This window comes from Schistocerca gregaria, chromosome 2 (genome assembly GCF_023897955.1).
Source record: "Schistocerca gregaria isolate iqSchGreg1 chromosome 2, iqSchGreg1.2, whole genome shotgun sequence".
Taxonomy (NCBI): Eukaryota; Metazoa; Arthropoda; class Insecta; order Orthoptera; family Acrididae; genus Schistocerca; species Schistocerca gregaria.
In genome coordinates, this window is record NC_064921.1 from 825,351,522 (window position 1) to 825,372,336 (window position 20,815).

The window sequence follows — 20,815 nt, forward strand, 5'->3', positions numbered from 1 at the left end:
GGGCGGCGGCGGGCGGTGGGCTCTGGCGGGGGCGGCGGCGGGCGTGGCGCAGCGGGGTCGGCGCGGCTGGGGCGCAGCGGTGGCGGCGGCGGGCTGGGGGCTGCAGCGGTGCGGCGTCGGCGGGTCGCAGCGTGTGCGGCGCGGCGGGGGCGCAGCAGCTGGGTCTGCTGCGGGCGGGGGGGGTAGCGCATCGGGGCGCGGCGGGCGGGGGCGCAGCGGGGGCGGCGGCGGCGGGGGTCGCCAGCGGCGTGCGTCGGGCGGCTTGGTTCTCAGCGGTGTGCGTGCGTGCGGTCGGGTGTGTCCAGCGGGGGCGGCGGCGGGCGTGGGGCGCAGCGGTGGCGGCGGCGGGCTGGGGCGCAGCGGGGCGGCGGCGGGCTGGGCGCAGCGGGGGGCGGCGGCGGGCGGTGGCGCTGCGGGGGTGCGTCGGCGGGTTCGGTGGCTCAGCGTGTTCGGCGGCGGTGCGGGGGGCGCAGCGGGGGCGCGCTGTCGTTGGCGCAGCGTGGCTGCTGCGTCTGGGTCGCAGGGCGCTGGGCGGGGCTCTTGCGGCAGCGGGGGCCGGCGCGCTGGCTGTCTTTGCCCCCTCGCGCACTCGTGTACTCTCTCTCCCCCCCCACCCCTTCGGCCGGCGGCACCGCGATCGATCCCTAGCTCGCGAGTTCCCCTCCCACCACCTCCCCCCTCCCTCCTCCACCTCCCTCCTCTCCACCCTCACTCCTCCTCCCCCACATCTCTCCCCCTCCCTCCTCCTCCCCCTCATCTCCCCCTCCCTCCCCCTCCCCCTCATCTCCCCTCCCTCCTCCTCCCCCTCATCTCCCCCTCCCCTCCTCCTCCCCCTCACTCCCCCCTCCCTCCTCCTCCCCCTCATCTCCCCCTCCCTCCTCCTCCCCCTCATCTCCCCCCTCCCTCCTCCTCCCCCTCATCTCCCCCTCCCTCCTCCTCCCCCTCATCTCCCCCTCCCTCCTCCTCCCCCTCATCTCCCCCTCCCTCCTCCTCCCCCTCATCTCCCCCTCCCTCCTCCTCCCCCTCATCTCCCCCTCCCTCCTCCTCCCCCTCATCTCCCCCTCCCTCCTCCTCCCCCTCATCTCCCCCTCCTCCTCTCCCCCTCATCATCTCCCCCTCCCTCCTCCTCCCCCTCCATCTCCCCTCCCATCCTCCTCCCCCTCATCTCCCCCTCCCTCCTCCTCCCCTCATCTCCCCTCCCTCCTCCTCCCCCTCATCTCCCCCTCCCTCCTCCTCCCCCTCATCTCCCCCTCCCTCCTCCTCCCCCTCATCTCCCCCTCCCTCCTCCTCCCCTCATCTCCCCCTCCCTCCTCCTCCCCCTCATCTCCCCCTCCCTCCTCCTCCCCCTCATCTCCCCCTCCCTCCTCCTCCCCCTCATCCCCCCTCCCTCCTCCTCCCCCTCATCTCCCCCTCCCTCCTCCTCCCCCTCATCTCCCCCTCCCTCCTCCTCCCCCTCATCTCCCCCTCCCTCCTCCTCCGCCCTCATCTCCCCCTCCCTCCTCCTCCCCCTCATCTCCCCCTCCCTCCTCCTCCCCCCCTCATCTCCCCCTCCCTCCTCCTCCCCCCCTCACTCCCCTCCTCATCTCCCCCCTCCCTCCTCCTCCCCCCTCATCTCCCCTCCCTCCTCCTCCCCCTCCTCCTCCCCCTCACTCCCCCTCCCTCCTCCTCCCCCTCATCTCCCCCTCCCTCCTCCTCCCCCTCATCTCCCCCTCCCTCCTCCTCCCCCTCATCTCCCCCTCCCCTCCTCCTCACCCCCTCATCTCCCCCTCCCTCCTCCTCCCCCTCATCTCCCCCTCCCTCCTCCTCCCCCTCATCTCCCCCCTCCCTCCTCCTCCCCCTCATCTCCCCCTCCCTCCTCCTCCCCCTCATCTCCCCCTCCCTCCTCCTCCCCCTCATCTCCCCTCCCCTCTCCCCCTCCCTCCTCCTCCCCTCATCTCCCCCTCCCTCCTCCTCCCCCTCATCTCCCCCTCCCTCCTCCTCCCCCTCATCTCCCCTCCCTCCTCCTCCCCCTCATCTCCCCCTCCCTCCTCCTCCCCCTCATCTCCCCCTCCCTCCTCCTCCCCCTCATCTCCCCCTCCCTCCTCCTCCCCCTCATCTCCCCCTCCCTCCTCCTCCCCCTCATCTCCCCCTCCCTCCTCCTCCCCCTCATCTCCCCCTCCCTCCTCCTCCCCCTCATCTCCCCCTCCCTCCTCCTCCCCCTCATCTCCCCCTCCCTCCTCCTCCCCCTCATCTCCCCCTCCCTCCTCCTCCCCCTCATCTCCCCCTCCTCCTCCTCCCCCTCATCTCCCCCTCCCTCCTCCTCCCCCTCATCTCCCCCTCCCTCCTCCTCCCCCTCCCTCCTCCTCCCCTCCCTCCTCCTCCCTCCCTCCTCCCCCTCCCTCCTCCTCCCTCCTCCTCCCCCTCCCTCCTCCTCCCCCTCATCTCCCCCTCCCTCATCTCCCCCTCCCTCATCTCCCCCTCCCTCATCTCCCCCTCCCTCATCTCCCCCTCCCTCATCTCCCCCTCCCTCATCTCCCCCTCCCTCATCTCCCCCTCCCTCATCTCCCCCTCCCTCATCTCCCCCTCCCCCTCATCTCCCCCCTCCCCCTCATCTCCCCCCCTCCCCTCATCTCCCCCCCTCCCCCTCATCTCCCCCCCTCCCCCCTCATCTCCCCCTCCCCCTCATCTCCCCCCCTCCCTCATCTCCCCCCCTCCCTCATCTCCCCCTCCCTCATCTCCCCCTCCCTCATCTCCCCCTCCCTCATCTCCCCCTCCCTCATCTCCCCCTCCCTCATCTCCCCCTCCCTCATCTCCCCCTCCCTCATCTCCCCCTCCCTCATCTCCCCCTCCCTCATCTCCCCCTCCCTCATCTCCCCCTCCCTCATCTCCCCCTCCCTCATCTCCCCCTCCCTCATCTCCCCCTCCCTCTCATCTCCCCCTCCCTCTCATCTCCCCCTCCCTCTCATCTCCCCCTCCCTCTCATCTCCCCCTCCCTCTCATCTCCCCCTCCCTCTCATCTCCCCCTCCCTCTCATCTCCCCCTCCCTCTCATCTCCCCCTCCCCCTCATCTCCCCCTCCCCCCTCCTCCCCCTCATCTCCCCCTCCCTCCTCCTCCCCCTCATCTCCCCCTCCCTCCTCCTCCCCCTCATCTCCCCCTCCCTCCTCCCCCCCCTCATCTCCCCCTCCCTCCCTCCCCCCCCCTCATCTCCTCCTCCTCCTCTCCTGATGTCCATCAGCAGTGCTTAGAATTACACTTCCTTCCTCTGGCCAGTCATACTGTCTCTTTGTAATTTTAGTTTTTATTAAGTTAATTTTTCTTACGAAACAATTGTTCCCAAGGTTTTCTACAGTGTGGGTTATTTTATTTGATCAACAATGTTTGCTGAGTTTTAGCAGTACCTACACACATAATTTATGCAATATGAAAGCAGTTATGATAGGAAGAAAAAATATTTGTAGGTGTTATCACTTTTAATCATTACTCACTGTAAAAAGATGACTGCAGGATAATAATGGTGAAACATCATCAAAAGATGTTTACCATTCATTAGCACTGTAATGCAGATTTCCGTGCATCTGAAACAGATGTGGCATTTTATTGCAAGACAGAACAAAATAAGTGTGAACAGCGAGTAGAAAGGGATGTTAGACAAAAATGATATCCATTTCCAAAGCTAGCGGTGATGATTCATCATTCCTCAGTTTACATTGCCCTATTTATTGTGAATATTAATACAGCTTTGGCTCTGCAGAACATAGTGGCCAGCCACAACTACGATTATTGAGAAAAACATGATACAAAGCAGTTAACAAGACAAACTACCTAACGTAGTATTGGAATGTGATGCAGAAGCTACTGAGTATGAAACTGGACAGTCTGATGTCCTCTAACTTTCTTGATGAGCAAAGTATATACCAGAGTGATACTGACACAACATAGATCTCCAGGCAGGACCTGTATTCGTACAGTTGAAAGAGAGGAGGAACAGGAGTAAAAATGAATAGTTATCAGTGGGACATAAAATAGTAACAAAAGACGAAGAAAAGAAGTTTGGAGACTGTATACACTACTCCTGACATATCATTTACAGTTCATTATTTGCAGGTTTTTCAGTATATTGAGTATATATATGACAGATAATTCAAAATTTATATTGATGTTGATAATGGGGATTTGTTTTACAAGACATGTACTGGGCTCCACATATGCTCTATGAAATGCCAGGCGATTCCTTCTTACTTGGGAACTTAATATGTTAATAGCTGTAATCTATGGGCAATATTGAGACAAAATGCATCAATATTTTTGTATAAAGATTCCAGCTGTTGATTTTATATTGTTTGTTACGTAAGATACATTTCGTGTTGTAGAATTTACTCACTGACAGCTACTTTACCTTTTTTTTTTTTTAATTTACTACTGCGTAGTAGGAAAAGAGAAGATAAAAAATGTATTAAGTCTGATAATATGATCACAAAAGTAGTGTTGTAAAATGAGTTAAGACATGGAATGTCAATTAGTTTTACCCTGTGGCATTTCCCCTGAGTAAGATATCAGTAACGATACAGTTTTGGTTGGCTTGGACATGGAAGGCAGAATTTGTGTGAGTGAAATGTTGTCGGCCATTATTGGTCTTCTCCAACCAGTTTGCTGTTGTTGATCACTTGGCTTCTCATTTATCAGAGTGGTGGGTGAAAACCATATAAACAGGGCATTGTAGTCATATAATTCGCTAACATGTCTTGTATATTTGTCCTGTACTTCAACCAATGGACTTTCGTTTGTAAGCTCCCACTTTCCGAGGATCGCATGCGAAGATTTGTCTCAAAGCTCATGGTAGATACTGTGCATAAATACGGGCTTCAAATTATTCCAGTGTTTTCACTCGTAATTGCCCCAGCTTGTTCTTGATAACCATATCGGGAAGCATTACTGCGATTTTGTTCCAAAGCATATTTGGTCCCCGAGCATATGTAATTTCTGTGGACACACATTTCTTGATCTGGACTACTGAGCTGTCGGAATATATTCTTTCCTTTTTTGCGGTACCCATGGCACACATGACTGCCATAATACACTGTCTGACAAAAAGGTGAAGCACCCAGAAGACCTAGTCGCATATTCTCCCTCTCTCTCCCTCTCTCTCTCTCTCTCCCCCCCCCCCTCCCTCTCCCTCTCCCTCTCTCAATCAACGATTCTTTAAATAATAGTTTGCGATAGAAACAATGGCCACCATAGTGCATTGGTGGTGTTCGTGTTTAGTGTTGTTACCATGCCTGATAGCGTACGTAAGGGGTGCGAACAGCATCGGGCAGTAAGTGTTATCAGCACCTGACAGTTGAAGGGAGCCTCATTAAGGGCCTCCAGTTGGCCGACTGGACAAATCGTGCCATATCCTGACTTGTGGAGCATTCAAATGTGATAGTGCTTTAGAGGTTGGATTGTATGAAAACGTGAGGGCAGGCAACTTGTCTGTGTTCTGCTTGAACAAATATGATAACCACAGGGGAGGGTTGCTGTAATGTGCTTTGAGCTCATTGTAATCTCTTCACATATGTGCCTCAATGACCGCCATGCAATATTCTGCCATCCCACACTGTTGGTCAGAGATCAGCAGCAGCCGGACTCTGGAATTACTGCCCCAAGTGTAGGCTGCTGTTAACACCATAATGCAGATGGCTGCTTTTGGAGTGGTGCTGTGACCAGGAAACATAGACTGCTGATAAATTGAATCACATTGTGTTAATTAATGAATCAAGATTTTTCATTGCTCTGATCAACTGTCATTGGTGATATGGCAGCAACCTGGGAATATGCCCCATTCTTTCAATGTTGGTTCAATGGTGTTACACCTGGTGTCATGGTACGGGGAGCCATCAGGTGTGACTTCAGGCCATGTGTGGTAGTGATTGAGGGAAATCTGACATTGCCACAGTACGCCATGGAAATCCTGCATCCTCAAGCATTTACCTCTTGTGCAACATTATTGTGATGGCATTTTTCAATAGGACAGTTCTCTCCACACATGAAATTTGTCCTAATTATCTGTCTGTTTGATATTAAGGTACTCCACTTTCCAGCAAGACACTCGGATATGTCACCTATAAAACGTTTGTTACCATCTCAGATGTCAACTCTGTCCCAGTGACAGTATCCAGGATACCAAGGACCAGTCACTACCACACATGGCCTGAAGTCACACCTGATGGCTCCCCGTACCATGACACCAGGTGTAACACCATTGTACCAACATTGAAAGAATGGGGCATTGTCCCAGGTTGCTGCCATATCACCAATGACAGTCGATCAGAGCAATGAAAGACCACTTGTGGGCCAGCTTGCCTCAGGAGAGAATACAACAGCTTTGTGTCACTCTTCTCAGCTGAAACAGTGCATGCAACCAGGCCAGAGGGGACGCAGCGGCTTCCGACTAATAAGTGGACCCGTAGTGCAAGTTCTTTGTAAATTTGATTCAGTTTTGTAATCGCTGCAATAACATCACATTCCCTCTCAGCCTGTGAAGTTCTGTTCCCTCCGTCTCTTCTGGGTGCTTCACTTTTTTTGTGGGCAGTGTAAATTCCAATGAAACCAGCTTGGTTGCAGTTTGTTTAATGTCTCAAACACCTAGAGATATCTTAGTAATTTATAATTGTGTATATAGTTGTATGTTACTTTTGAATGTATATTGTTTCTGTTTATTTATTTATTCCTAGTTGTTTTGAAGAAATCCTAACACAAATAAAGAAGAGTGCATTGTTCATAATTTATTGCCTTGAGTATGTTTTACTTTGCATTATCTTGAAATGAGAAACTATTATGTTTATCGTTAATTTCATTTGCGTATGTCAGTATGTCATGGCATGGCATGTGTAAAATAAACATTAGTAACTGTGCATAAAAACAAATTCCCAAGCATATTTTAACTGGTTGTCACCGAGAATAGTGTTCAGTTTGCTAAGGAATCTGCCAAGCAAAATAAATGTTCATTCTGTCTTGTGTTCTCTCTGCCTCTCTGACTGGCTTCTTGGATTGCTTACTGTGAATGCATAAAGGAATAAGAGCATGGGGCTCTGTGACAAATGTTCTTTATTGTATGTGTATGAAAATGATGACAGGAGGTCCCCCCCCCCTCCCGGGTGTACCAGCTACTGTTACTCTCTTTCACTAATGGGTCTGGGCCACATAAAATGTATAATTCAAATGTACTAAGTTTCACATTCATTGTTAGTTTCATCCGTTGTAGTTTCACATTCCTTTCCTTCCTGGGATGCACAACAGTGGTATGAAAACTTGTTCAGTCCTGAGGTGTGAATCTATGTAATAAGTGAAGAGGTTGCATTTTAGTTTAAAAACAATGGCTCATTGCTTATTTACCTTACTTGTAACAGTGCCACTTGTTACTTGAGTCAGTTCCGACAAAATTTTTCAGTGTAATTTTCTTCAGTATTAGTTTACTACTTCTTGGAATTCTAATTTTTTTAATGTGTGAAGAAATAATTTACTACAAGTCCATCATCTTTCAGGTTTGAATTCTATGAAAAAATAAGTCTTGAGCCATACTTGCAGCAACCTGAGCCAACAAGAGCAGATTACACACTTCATGCAGTTCTGGTACATAGTGGAGATAATCATGGTGGCCACTATGTAGTTTTTATAAATCCCAAAGGTGATGGAAAGGTATGGCATCTTTTAGCATCTGTAATGCTGAAGTTATGATGAAAGTTCTTTATGGTATATGTATTTAGACATAAAATTATCACATAATTTCCGTAATAGCTACTTGATGACTGTCATCTTAGTGGAGGCACTTGGCTTGATAAGCAATAATAGCAAAATTACTTCATATTTAAAAATTTTAGTTAAAGAATTAGGCTTTGTTAGTATTGTATGCTAGGGTCACCATAAGGTCATATTTTGCACCACTCTTGCACAGAATTGCCAAGAAAAGGAAGACCACTTAGATTCCTCCCTTGCTCAGTAGCACTTCTGAGAAAGTTGACTGTATGTGTGAGAAATACAATTTTTTGTCTGTGTGTATGGTTGTGCTTCTACATTAATCTATTTTTTTTCTTTTGTGCTATGTTGTTCCATTTTGTACTTTTGAGGAGAGAGTGGAAAGGGGGAGAGACAGCAGAATGCAAATTAATACTCCCTGTGTTTTCTCACCTTTCTGTATTTAAATTCTTGTGTTGTCATGATTTTAGCAATAAAATTATCAAATGCCCTGATGATGCAAAGCCTTTGCTCAATGATTACCCTTCATTTATATTACCATTAACCGAAGCAGCTCTTGGGACTGATATTTCAATGTAAGATGAAGAATTTAGTTTTTAAATTTGGTTTCAATATTTAATTTCACTTCTTCTATAGCAAGATAAAGACACTAAAAGCAGGTGACATAAAACCAGAGGAAGATTGGTTTCTGTTAATGCAGTTACTTGTTGTTTTACATCGGAGTACATGCTCACACAGATTCAGCTAGACATAAGCATTTTCTTTCCTTTATTCACTGTTTGTGATATTTTGAAGTTTGGTGTATCACAGTTTGTGCCGTTTTGAATTCAAAGTCAGTAATGTTGAAAAATTTACATTAAAGCATATCAGACTTAGTCATTTCTTAAAAGCGGTAATGCAGTTACATCCTCTGTGGTACTTTTCAGACTCTTCACACAATATTGTAATGACGGTAGTACTTCCTAAGACTGGGACTGATATGATACTGTCTTTACATTTACATTTGTCTGAATTAAGCCCATCAGTGAGGAAAGCAAAATTTTACACAATTTTTCCACTTCAGTTAACAGTGTAAAAAAAAGGGGGATTGTGCTATCACTATTTTTTTCCCCACCAACTTTGGTGTAATTCTAAGAAAGAAAAGCATAAGAACTGAAGCACAACAGAGCTCGAAGACTACAACCAAACTCCATAGAAAAAGTTGCGCCAATTGAAGAATATGGATATCAGATGATACAAGAAACTTTCAGGAATATCTGTAACTGTTCTAGTTTTTCATGTAGGCTAACATGCTGAGGACCCTCCCTCAATAAAAAAAAATAAATTTGCAAACTGCCACTAGGCATCTCAGAATACTGACACTATTAATCTCGGCAATATTCAATTATGGGAACAACAACAAAATTATCAATGACTATCTACTGAATAATTCCTGTAAAGTTGATGGAAGCTGTCAACATAAGCCTTAGTGTTGTAGTAATTATTTGTTCTGTTTAGCTTTCGATGTTGAAGCTCATTTTTTGATCATAGTGCATCGTAGACAATAATACAACTGCCTTATTCCTTTCAGGACTATATTATATCGATATGGCCATGACAGAAATATACACACTGAATTGTGATTAGGTATAAATTTTGGTGACCACTGTTGCTTGTCCAGTTTGGCAGTACCTCACACAATCTTAAGTTTTACATTTATCAATTGCAATATTGGATGTGAGGTTAATTGTTGCAAAATGTCACTATGAGATATTACAGGCCCACATGTGATAGTGTCCACAGCCATTCGTCAGCAGTCCATGCTTCTTCCCAGTTCCAGCATCACTACGAACACAGCTGCCTGTGTTTTATTATTGGTAGCCTACACATGGAATGGTAACTCCTGAGTCTGACAATAACAAAACTTTATGAGCAGCAGTCATACACCCTAACAAATTCAGGAGTCCACTAAAAGCTTTTAGTTCATTTATATCCAACTCATTTGTGTAAAATGGGTAAGATTCCTTTCTTACTATTATTTAGTCATTGCTATGTGACATTAAATATTCAGCATAGAAATAATAAATACTAGGCTTCCAGTATATTTCCTAGTTAAATGTTCCTAGCAATACCTTTCAATCGTGGGTGGTTGACAGGTAATACTTTCAGCTTGAGTTTGGGTATTTTTGCTTATAGGTAACAGCATTTATATTTGGATTTCTTCCAAAATAAGTTATTTGTATTTTGGTGTTTATTGTCTTCAGGAAGTATATTTGAAGACACTCTAGAAATCACTCAATTCAGCACAACAGTAGTCTGGATCACTGAGAATCCCTAAAATTTCTGTCTCTGTAAGGGGTATGTTACACCACTTACACAAAGCCATATTGCTGTAAGACATTATTTCCATGTATCAGGTGATGTAGTATGAGAGCTACCAAAGGCCAACTTTTACAGGAATGATTTTGCGAACTGAATGAAATGTGGCCTGAAAAGTGATAGAAGATGGTTACAGTTATAAATATGATAATCGAAAGTCCTTCATATGATGCAAATAACAGGAGGAAAGGCAACAGCTCACCATATGTAGTTGAGGTATTGAGTGGTGGGTGTGAACATAAGCAAAATTGGAAACATTTGTAAGCTCCCCCCCCCCCCCCCCCCTCCCACCACCACCACCACCACCACCACCACCACACACACACACACACACACACACACGCACACGCACACACTGCTAAGGTGAGGCTGCACCTCCTCCCTCCACCCCCCCCCCCCTCTCTATCTCTATCTATCTATCTCTCTCTCATGCACACACATGTGCGCGCGCACAATGAGGGACATGTACCAGCCCTGTAGCTCAGCTGTCCATAGGAGGCCAGTCACTTTTTCTTTGTAGGTGTGATTATGTATTTTTGGAGATAGTAAAACTCACTTTCATTTCTCACCCTGTAGGTGCCATCCTCTTCTATTATTGGCCTTTGCTCCTTCCTGAGGATTTTTATTCCTTGAGCTCTAGTTTCCATAGTGGGTGCACTTCCTGTCCATCAGCAGACGTTCAGAGATGTTGAATATGGAGGACTTTACTACTGAGTTGTGATAGTTGAGTTTAAGGTTCTTGCAGTAGTGGTAGACCCTCTCCAACTTGGCACATTTGCTATCTATTGTTAATTTCTCACACATTTGCAGAAATCCACTCTCCTGTATTCTTGACTGCAGGGCTTTATAAATGGTGGTACCTTTTAGTGGAATTGCTGAGGGAGCTCTATTTTTGTTAGTAGCAAACTCTGTTTTTTATACTGACCTTTACACTTACCTTAGCTGCATTGCTGTAGATGATATGTAATTGGTATGTAGTCTCGTCTGTTGTAGGCTACTAAGTCAAGGGCATCTACAAAGACTAGGCAGGGTATATTGAGGCTATCTTCATTGTATCCAATCTTATTTCTAGTTCCTGATGGTAGTGTGTAAGCCCATTTGCTGATGATCTTCAGTATGTAATTGAAGAATATGTACAAGAGGCCATCACTTACTCAAATTCCTGTTGGAATAGTGAAACTCGCTGAAAGCTAGCAACTAAATTTGGTGTTCCTCAGAGTAACCTGAACTAATCCAGTGGCATTCTCATCTAGGCCCAGTTCTCATAGGGTGGAGGTGAGGGTCAGCCTGTCTCCCGAATCATATGCCATTTGAAAATACATTGTATGTATTGTACTGTATGTTAACTGGGGATCTAGAAACGACAGAGGGGCTCCGTTCCCACTGCAGTCGCAGTGGTCCACAACCCCACGATGACTACCGCAGTCTACTTCACCCCTCCGCGGCCCCACATCGAACCCAGGGTTATTCTGCGGTTCGGCCTTCGGTGGACCCCAAAGGAAATGTCTCGCACCAGATGAGTGTAAGGCCTATGTTTGCGTGGTAGAGTAAAGGTGGTGTACACGTACGTGGAGAACTTGTTTGCGCAGCAATCGCCGACACAGTGTAACTGGGGCAGAATAAGGGGAACCAGCCCGCATTCGCCAAGTCAGATGGAAAACCGCCTAAAAACCATCTACAGACTGGCCAGTTCACCGGACCTCGACACAAATACGCCAGGCGGATTCGTGGCGGGGACCAGGCCCTTCTTGCCGCCCGGAAAGCCGTGCGTTAGACTGTACGGCCAACCGGGTGGGCTTGAAAATACATTAGGATGACTACCCAGGGATAGTGATGGGACAACCGAATGATTTTAACAAATGCAGTCAATTTATTTTTTCATTCAACCCCTTTTTTCCAGTTGAAATTGACCAGATTGGAGTGATTTTATTCAGTGCAAGAGAATCAGCTGACTCAAGTATGTCGGTTGCAGCTGTTATATGAATTATTTTGCTCAGTCTCTGGTTTGAGTGATTTTTACTAACATACTTTTTCACCTTTTCCTTAGTCATTGGGGGGTGGGCACGCGACACTGCCGCCATAGCCTCCTCTTGCGGCTGCCAGGGCCAGAGTCACAGCCGGCACCATGAGGTGGTGCTGCAGCTATTAAAAGCGCTGCACTGCGAGGACCTGCACTAGTGGTAACTGGCCACTGCGCCACCACCTTGTGCTGGCTGCGACCCAGGTCATGGCAACTGCAGGACAATGAAGTGGAGTGTGCGTGATACAGGCACTGTCACAAATTTTAATTTTATTTATGAACATAATCTCTTTCTGGTAAAACATAACACAAACAGTTGCAAAAATTGTCAATGTTCCTTTCTTCATTATAAACTCCTAAGCTTGCTCAGTATTGTACTCCTACAAAGCTTTATTAGTTATGTGTTAATTGTACCTGGAACAGTTTATTGCACAGCAATCTGTTTATCAGTTTTACATGGTGAAAATAAGTATTAATCTTTCACTACATAATGAAATGAATGTGTTTATTACTTGTCATCATGTGCACCTGAGGGTATGTGCACCCCAGTTTGTATTGTATACCACTGTTTTACTTCATCTAATGAAATTACTAAAGACTGCTTTCACTCAGAAGAGTAACTGGATAACTCGATCAGCTAAACCACTAAATAGTGCTTTCAGTTGAAAGAACGCATGAATACAAGCTTCAACTGACAGGAAAATTGATGACTGCTTTCACTTGAAAAGGAGAGAATGAATAACTCAGTCAAAACACCACTGCACCGTGTCAACTGTGTTCATTCAATTGCTCTCTGAGACTGGTTTCATGCGAAAGAAATGAATGAATAAAAACCCCAGCGATATGTACAACCACAACAAACTCAAACGAATATAGGTGACATATATCAGATACAGTATAAACCCGCTTTTACATTCCCGGAATTAACGTTTTCAAGTCATTTACAAGATTTTTTTTTTGCATCTACATATTTATAATTTTCCCACGAATTATGCATTACAAAAAATGTTTGTGGAGAAAAAAAAATTATGCTGGCATGATGTTGACCCTCCAGTAGTGTTTACAAATATTATGTGGTTAAGTTTCTTGACACAAGGGCACTCTACTCAGTGGATTTGAACAGGTAAAGTTTAAATATTGGAACAATTCGTGCCATATCTCCTGCCGCTGCCAAGCTCTACTTGGCATAGTGGCTGATGAGAATAACTAGGTTCGTTCGAGTGAACCAATCACAACCATTTCCAAACTGTCTCCACTGCACAAACATAGTTTTGTGATTGTTGTGATCATCGTGACACCTTTGTCGAACTACATTTAGCGTGTTTCGGCGTATGACCACTTAGGGCGCTTGCTGACACTGTTGTTCACTTTGTGTTGCTCAAATTATTTTAGTTTAAACACAGCGCCAGTTATGTATTTTAGTCATGCTGAGCAAAGCGTGTTTCAAGAATTTATTCTTGTTATCAAGTGCAGTATTTACCTATGTATTTTGTGTGTGTGTGTGTGTGTGTGTGTGTGTGTGTGTGTGTGTGTGTGTGTGTGGTGGGGCCAGGGGTTCCTACATAACTGATGAGGCACAGTACCTGATAACCTGAAAAAGATGACTACAGTACAAGAAATGCATAATAATGCATATTCCAATACCACACCAAGTACTTATTTACATATTTGCACTTGAAAACACGAACAAATTCTCAAAACATGTCATAAGCATCAAAAAATACATAACTAGTGCAGTATTTCATTATATAAATAATGAATGACAGCTGCAGGCCTCCAAAAACATCGATTATGACATGAAATTGAGTTAAACGTTCCTACTTCCCAGACAGTTAGCAGTACCAGTTACATCAGCAGTTTTTATTTGATAATGAACCTTCATTAGATAATAAACAAGTCCCTGACAAGTCTTTTGATGCATGTTGTGTACATATAGCATACATAAAGTTCAAGGGGGCATCCTATACACAACTTTCACAGCTTAAAACATTATTTCCTACATTTTACATTTTCCCACCTTTTACAACATTGTTTTGAAGTCCCTTGCAAAGTGTAAAAGTGGGGTTTCACTGTATATGCTTTTTTGGTTGTCAAGGTCAGTTCTGTTAATAATCAGTGCCTAAAGTAAACACATACATGCTGCTAGGGATTAAATAGCTAAATCTTGCAATATTTTACCTTGGAGTAGCAATAATGCACAAAGTGTAGTACAGCTTTGAAACAACAGTGTAATCCAAGAATGTAATGAATTACAATGCTGTCCTCTGTTTAGCATACAAAATACTAAAAAATAAAATGTATGTGAGATCCCTGAAGCCCCATCAGCATGCACAGGGGTAAAGTTCTGAACTTTATTGCCTGTATTTTATACTTTTTTAAGCTTTTGCTATTGTGACAAAGATGGTGTAGTATTATACTGTGAAAACGGTGCTATTTGTTCAAAAAAAAAATTCAGTGTTTGGTACACATGCTCCCATATTTTTCTTGTTTCTGCTGTCGATAAGTCTTTTTCATGCCGTTAGTGCTCTGAAAATAAGTTGTGTTTTTAAAGTATTATTGACAGAAGCTTTACTTCCTTGTGTACCATATCATACGTTACTGTCCATTTTAACACAAGTTTTTAACTTGTTTGTTCCATCCCTTTCAATATAATTTTCTGCTACTACTTACCATATCATGTGTGTTGTCCATTGTAACACAGTTTTTAACTTCTTTGTTCCATCCTTTTCAATCTAGGTTTTTTGCTATGTTTGTTTTCTAAAGCTGGATACTTTTGATCACATAGTATAAATTAAAATTGACTGTATTCAGACACCCCCACAAACTTAAGTTTTCATATTAGGTGCATTGTGCTACCAGGTATTCCATATCAGCGACCTCAGTAGTTATTAGTCATATTGAGAGAGCAGAATGGAGTGCTCTGCGGAACTCACAGACTTCGAACGTGGTCAGGTGATTCGGTGTCACTTGTCATACATCTGTACGCGAGATTTCCACACTCCTAAACATCCCTAGGTCCACTGTTTTCAATGTGATAGTGAAGTGAAAACGTGAAGTGTCACATACAGCACAAAAGCGTACAGGCCAACCTCATCTGTTGACTGACAGATTGCCACAGTTCATGAGGATCATAATATGTAAGAGGCAGACATATATGCGAACTATCGCACAGGAATTCCAAACTGCGTCAGGATCCGCTGCAAGTGCTATGACAGTTAGGCGGAAGGTGAGAAACCTTGGATCTCATGGTCGAGCAGCTGCTCATAAGCCACACATCAAGCCGGTAAATGTCAAACAATGCCTTGCTTGGTGTAAGGAGCATAAACATTTGACTGGACAGTGGAGAAACATTGTGCGGATCTGCTAGCATGTTTAGTGCCAACAATAAAGTTCATAGGTCATGTTTTTCATGGAGGGGGCTTGCAGCCCTTGTTGTTTTGCGTGGCTCTATCACAGCACAGGGCTACATTTAAGCAAGCATCTTCTTGCTTCCCACAGTTGAAGAGCAAATCGGAGATGGTGATTGCATCTTTCAACATGATCGATCACCTGTTCATAATGCATGGCCTGTGGCGGAGTTGTTACAAGTCAATAACATCCCTGTAATGGACTGGTGTGCACAGAGGCCTGACCTGAACCCTATAGAACACCTTTGGGACGTTTTGGAAGGCCAACTTCGTGCCAGGCCTCGCCTACCGACATCGATACCTCTACTCAGTGCAACACTCCATGAAGAATGGGCTGCCATTCCCCAAGAAACCTTCCAGCACCTGATTGAACGTATGCCTGCAAGCGTGGAAGCTGTCATCAAGGCTATGGGTGGGTCATATTGAATTCCAGCATTACCAATGGAGGGTGCTACAAACTTGTAAGTCATGTTCAGCCAGGTGTCCGGATACTTTTGATCACATAGTGTATTTCAAGTCATCTCTCACTAGAGCTTTTAATTTAAAATGTTTGTCTGTTAATTTGGAGTTAAAGTCGGAATAATTTATTATGGAGACAAAACTCGATGTTCATAGAGATAATTATAGAATTCCTTTGTCTTTCTGAAGTAACAATAGCTATATCCACCTGTATTCCAAATGATCAAAGTGGAATTTCAGTCTGGCACGTCTGATGTCATTTATCAATTTCAGTGTCCAACGTTGCATTATGGTGATGGTCTTGATGATAAAAGATGCCATATCATGAATTCATGAGAGAGAATTGCTGGCCAATACTTATTGCTGGGAGAAATTTCAGTATTGCCAATGTGTGTCCAATCATTGGTACTGTGACTTCTCCTGAAGGTAAGTATTGGCCAGAGAGCTCTCTCATAATCTAATAGGATATGTTTCTTCAGTTTTAACTTGATTGTTGTTCTCATTATGTTAGGCATTCGCTACTGTCAGGGATGAATGATGTCCTTTACTACTCTGAATATCCACATGGATTTGACAGTGCCATAATACCATGGTAACAGCATTGAAAAAGAAATAGATTTTTTAAAATGACTTTTTACTTCGGAAAATAAAGGTACATTGTGTTGCATACACAATGTAATGTATTGAGGATGACACACCATATGAGAAACAGAATTAGTGTACTTGGAGCATAATTCTGTGTAATTGTATTGGGAATCAAAATGGAAGAGTGACAAATGAGTCCAGTAAAACCATTGTGTGTGTGTGTGTGTGTGTGTGTGTGTGTGTGTGTGTGTGTGTGTGTGTGTGTGTGTGTGTGTGTGGGGAGAGAATATTTAGAGCAGAGATATTGACATTCAAGTACATTTTGTAATGGTGCTGAATCAGTGTTTCATTTCTTATGACTATAGTTATCATCTTTGATGAATTTGCCAGTGACATTGCCCATTTTTTAATAGTTCTTGTTTTCCAAATGAGCCACTTACAATGCAAAAGATAATGCTTACTTAACTTTAGACAGTATTGTTAATTACAGTGAAGTTTAATTGCATTACCACTGTACAGTTTAATGAGCTACAGGAAAAGTTTTAACCACAACTTACTGAAAATCAAAAGAACAGTAACCATAGCTTTTAAAGAACACAAGTTACAGTAGTGTATGGCTATTTAGCTTGTTTGATAGTGATTTCTTTCTTCTAGACATTCATTTTGAACCATTGTTGTTAATCACTTCATTTATAATCCCTTTTCCATTGCAGTCGCCTTATTGTTGCTGTTTGCATGCATTGTTTATATTAGTCTTTGGTAGTTGGTTTCTGTTTTTGCCATATCTTGAAGGCAGCTTCCTCTTGTAACTTCTGTTTGATTGTTTGTTGCTTGCAAGTTTTTGCATTGTACTGTTATTCTGCTTTCATTTTTTAAAGTTGCTTCTACCAGTCTGAACTTTCTGTTTATTAAAAAAAAAATTCAACTTATGTGATTTCTTTTTTGTGGTGTCCTGATCTTTTCATCCTGCATGTTTTTGCCAGGAAAATATTGGTATGTCTGTAACTGTTAGTATTTTTATTTATATTTAAAAAACTGTTGCAAGTTGTCGGACTGTTAGCATACAGCTTTTTAAACAAAGTCCGAAGGACTAAGCTCTGCACAAGTCGGGATTTACTTTAAATACAAAAAATCTTAGATGCTTTATTTAAGATTTTAGCAAATGAAAGAAAATTTTGGAAATTTTGAAACCTTCTCTTAATAAAATTCTTAAACTACTTCAGTTGCTTCGATATTAGTCTCCATTTTAACTTCTATATGTTCTTATGATGTCATACTCTCTCATTTCTTGATGTTAAAGTTTTCAGTTTCCATCTTTATGATAAGATTTTTCAGGAAGTCTTTATTTTTTTGCAGACAGAGTTGTCACTATGTTTGACATTATGAAATGTTTATACTTCAAATTTACGTGCAAGTGTGAACCTGGAAGAAAAGCTTCCTCGTGAAGCCGTGGAAAGAAGTCCAAACACCTGAAGCTGATTGTTAGATGTTTGTATATCTAGAAGTGACTCGAAGATGATAAAAGGTTTCAGATAGGTTATAAATGGTAAAACAGATGTAGTGAAACCAGTTTTTGAAGTATGAAACATTTCCAGAAGCAGCTGTAGACGAGTACTATAATATATTAGTTATGAATTGCAGATAAATCACTGAAGTAATTCCAGAAAGATAGGAAGTGAAAGAGACGGGGCCTGAGTAAGTTGTCGGAGGCTGTTGAGAGTTTTAAAGGGATTTCCAGACAATGGGCGACTGAAATAGGTAAAGAAGCACAATAGAAAATTGGTGAATAACTTCGACCAGTGCAATGATATGCGAGAACAGGCCCTTGGAAAAAACAGTAGACATTAAATTTGATTGGTTAAATGACATAATATAAAAATTCATCACACAAAAGGGGACACAGATATATATAAAAAATTAAATGCATTGGGAGTGCGAAGTGACAGGAGGAATAGCTAGAGAAGAAATACAAAAGCTGTAAACTCGTTCATGACTGCAGGGAAAATTTGATGTTACATACAGAAAAATTAAAGAAGCATTAGGGAAAAGGAACAGTAGTTTTATGAACATAAAGAGCTCAGATAGCAAGCCAATCTGAGAACAATGGATTGAAAAGTGGAAAGAATGTTTAGAAGAACTGTATAAAGGAAAGAAACTAGAAGAGAATATTATTGAAAGATAAGAGGAAGTAACATGAAGATGAGATGGAGGATCCAATTCTAAGAGAAAAATTTGAAAGACCACTGGAAGCATTAAAGTGAAAGCAAGACATTCCGTCAAAATTACTGAGATCCATGGGAGAACCAAACATGACAAAAGTACTTCACCTGGCAAGTAAGATATGCGACTAATAATTCCCAAGAAGACAGTTGAGAATATTACCAAACCATCCATTTAATAAGTCATGATTATAAAACACTAACTTGAATGATCTGTAGAAGAATGAAACTGGTAGAAGCTGACATGGGAAAGATAAGCATCAGTTCTGGAGAAGTGTTAGGCACATGCAAAGTGATGCTAACCTTATGGGATATCATAGAAGATAGATTGGGAAAAAGGTAAAAGGCTTAATAATGGAATCATCGGAGCAATTGGAAAAGATAATTAATGGTCACAAACAATAAATCAACTCTTTAAGATTTATCAACAACAGTGTGATTCTGTTACAGATGGTAGAGGATTTGTAAGTTAAAGTTTAACAGAATTGACAGTGTTTTGAAAAAGAGGCGATAGATGATTCCAATTAAACCGAATGATGCTGAAGGAATTAAATTACAAAATGTGACACATATGTTAATAGGAGAGATTTGCTATTTGGGCAGAGAAATCACTGACTGTGGCCAAAGTAGAGAGAATATAATATGTAGATTACCAATAGAAAGAATATTTTGAAATGTGGCACAACAGAGGTATGAAGAAGATTAGATGGGTAGACGGGTAACTAACATAGAGGACTTTATCAAGCTGAGGAGAAAAGAAATTTATGGTGCAGCATGACTAAAAGACGTGATAAATTGATCAGAATTATCTTGAGGCAAAGGAATTTGCTAATTGAGGAAATTATGGAAGTAAAAATTGTTGGGAGGACCAAGATTTGGTACCGGTAAAGAGATTCAAGTGAAAATAGGTTGGATTAATTATCAGGAGATATTTGCACAGGATCGGCTGGTATGGAGAGCTGCATGAAACAAATATTTGGACTGCAGCCCCAACAAGAACAGTCACTCTTAACACAGCACCAAGTTGTGCCATCCTGTAAGTGACCACCTTTTTAGGTCTTTCACCGTAGTGTTTGAGGGACACTGAATATATTATATCCAGTTTATTTAATGGTTGTAGAGTGTGAACAATCTTCTGTTGCAGCAGCAGAAGAGAAGGAACGTACTGAAAGGCTAACACTTTTGTGACTGTGCTTAGCTACTATGAAAAACAATGAATCTGACCTAGTCAGCAGCATATTTTGACATGAGACCACAGAGGAAAAAGTTCTCGTTTCATTGCAAATGATGTTATGATCCAAATATATCTCTCACTGTGGGTGCTTAATGAATCAATATTGTGTGCAATTTTGGCACAAAAATGATGATTGTCAGTGGCTTGTATGGAAAAAGGTTTTGTACCTTTATTACTGCAGTGAGATATATTGCCTATGCATGATGATATCTTGCCAAAAAGTTGCATGGTTTGAAACAAAGGTTTAGAGAGCATTCAAAAGCATAAGTAAATGTATATGTGGCACCTGTTCTTTCAGACATGTCCAAAAGAGTAGACACCATTTCGATCCAGCAGCTACTATAATTAAGGCAGAAAGGGATTACAGACATAGGCTGCGAGTAGGCATTGATTTAAATGGAAGGCGAAAGTTGAAATCTCGCTCCTTCATAAATTTTCTGTTTTCTCCATTGATTTAAATCGATGTCCACTCGCAACCAGTTTCTGTAATTCCTTTGTGGTATAAGGAACTATTACTTTAGTATTTGCATTCCATTGAGGGTGGCAAAAAATATAAATATGGTGTAAAATAGCATAGAAAAATCAAGAATATGAAAGTGCTGTAATTGGATGAAATGATGAGTAAGGATGGGGCCACACGAAAGTAGTATCTGCTGCTTAGCTATCTACGATGAGCTAGTTTCAGGAAGATCGAAAACTAGCTTAAGTTCGAGGAGGGAGGGAGGGGAGGGGGGAGTATGAGTGGGTGGAGCTTTGTTGGGCACCAGAGGGTGGTGTGGTGGGAAGAGTTATAAAAGGAGGTCAAGGATTAGGCCTTAG

General features: G+C 43.6%; 1 protein-coding gene across 1 annotated transcript in view; it reads left to right on the forward strand.

Annotated features, from left to right (window-relative positions):
- The window catches only part of LOC126335170 (ubiquitin carboxyl-terminal hydrolase 7), a 211,638-nt gene that overhangs the window by 108,004 nt on the left and 82,819 nt on the right, over nucleotides 1-20,815 (forward strand). Inside the window, exon 11 of the mRNA XM_049998152.1 lies at nucleotides 7,504-7,657. Within this exon, the coding sequence (XP_049854109.1) occupies nucleotides 7,504-7,657 (154 nt within the window). The remainder of the gene's footprint in view (nucleotides 1-7,503; nucleotides 7,658-20,815) is intronic.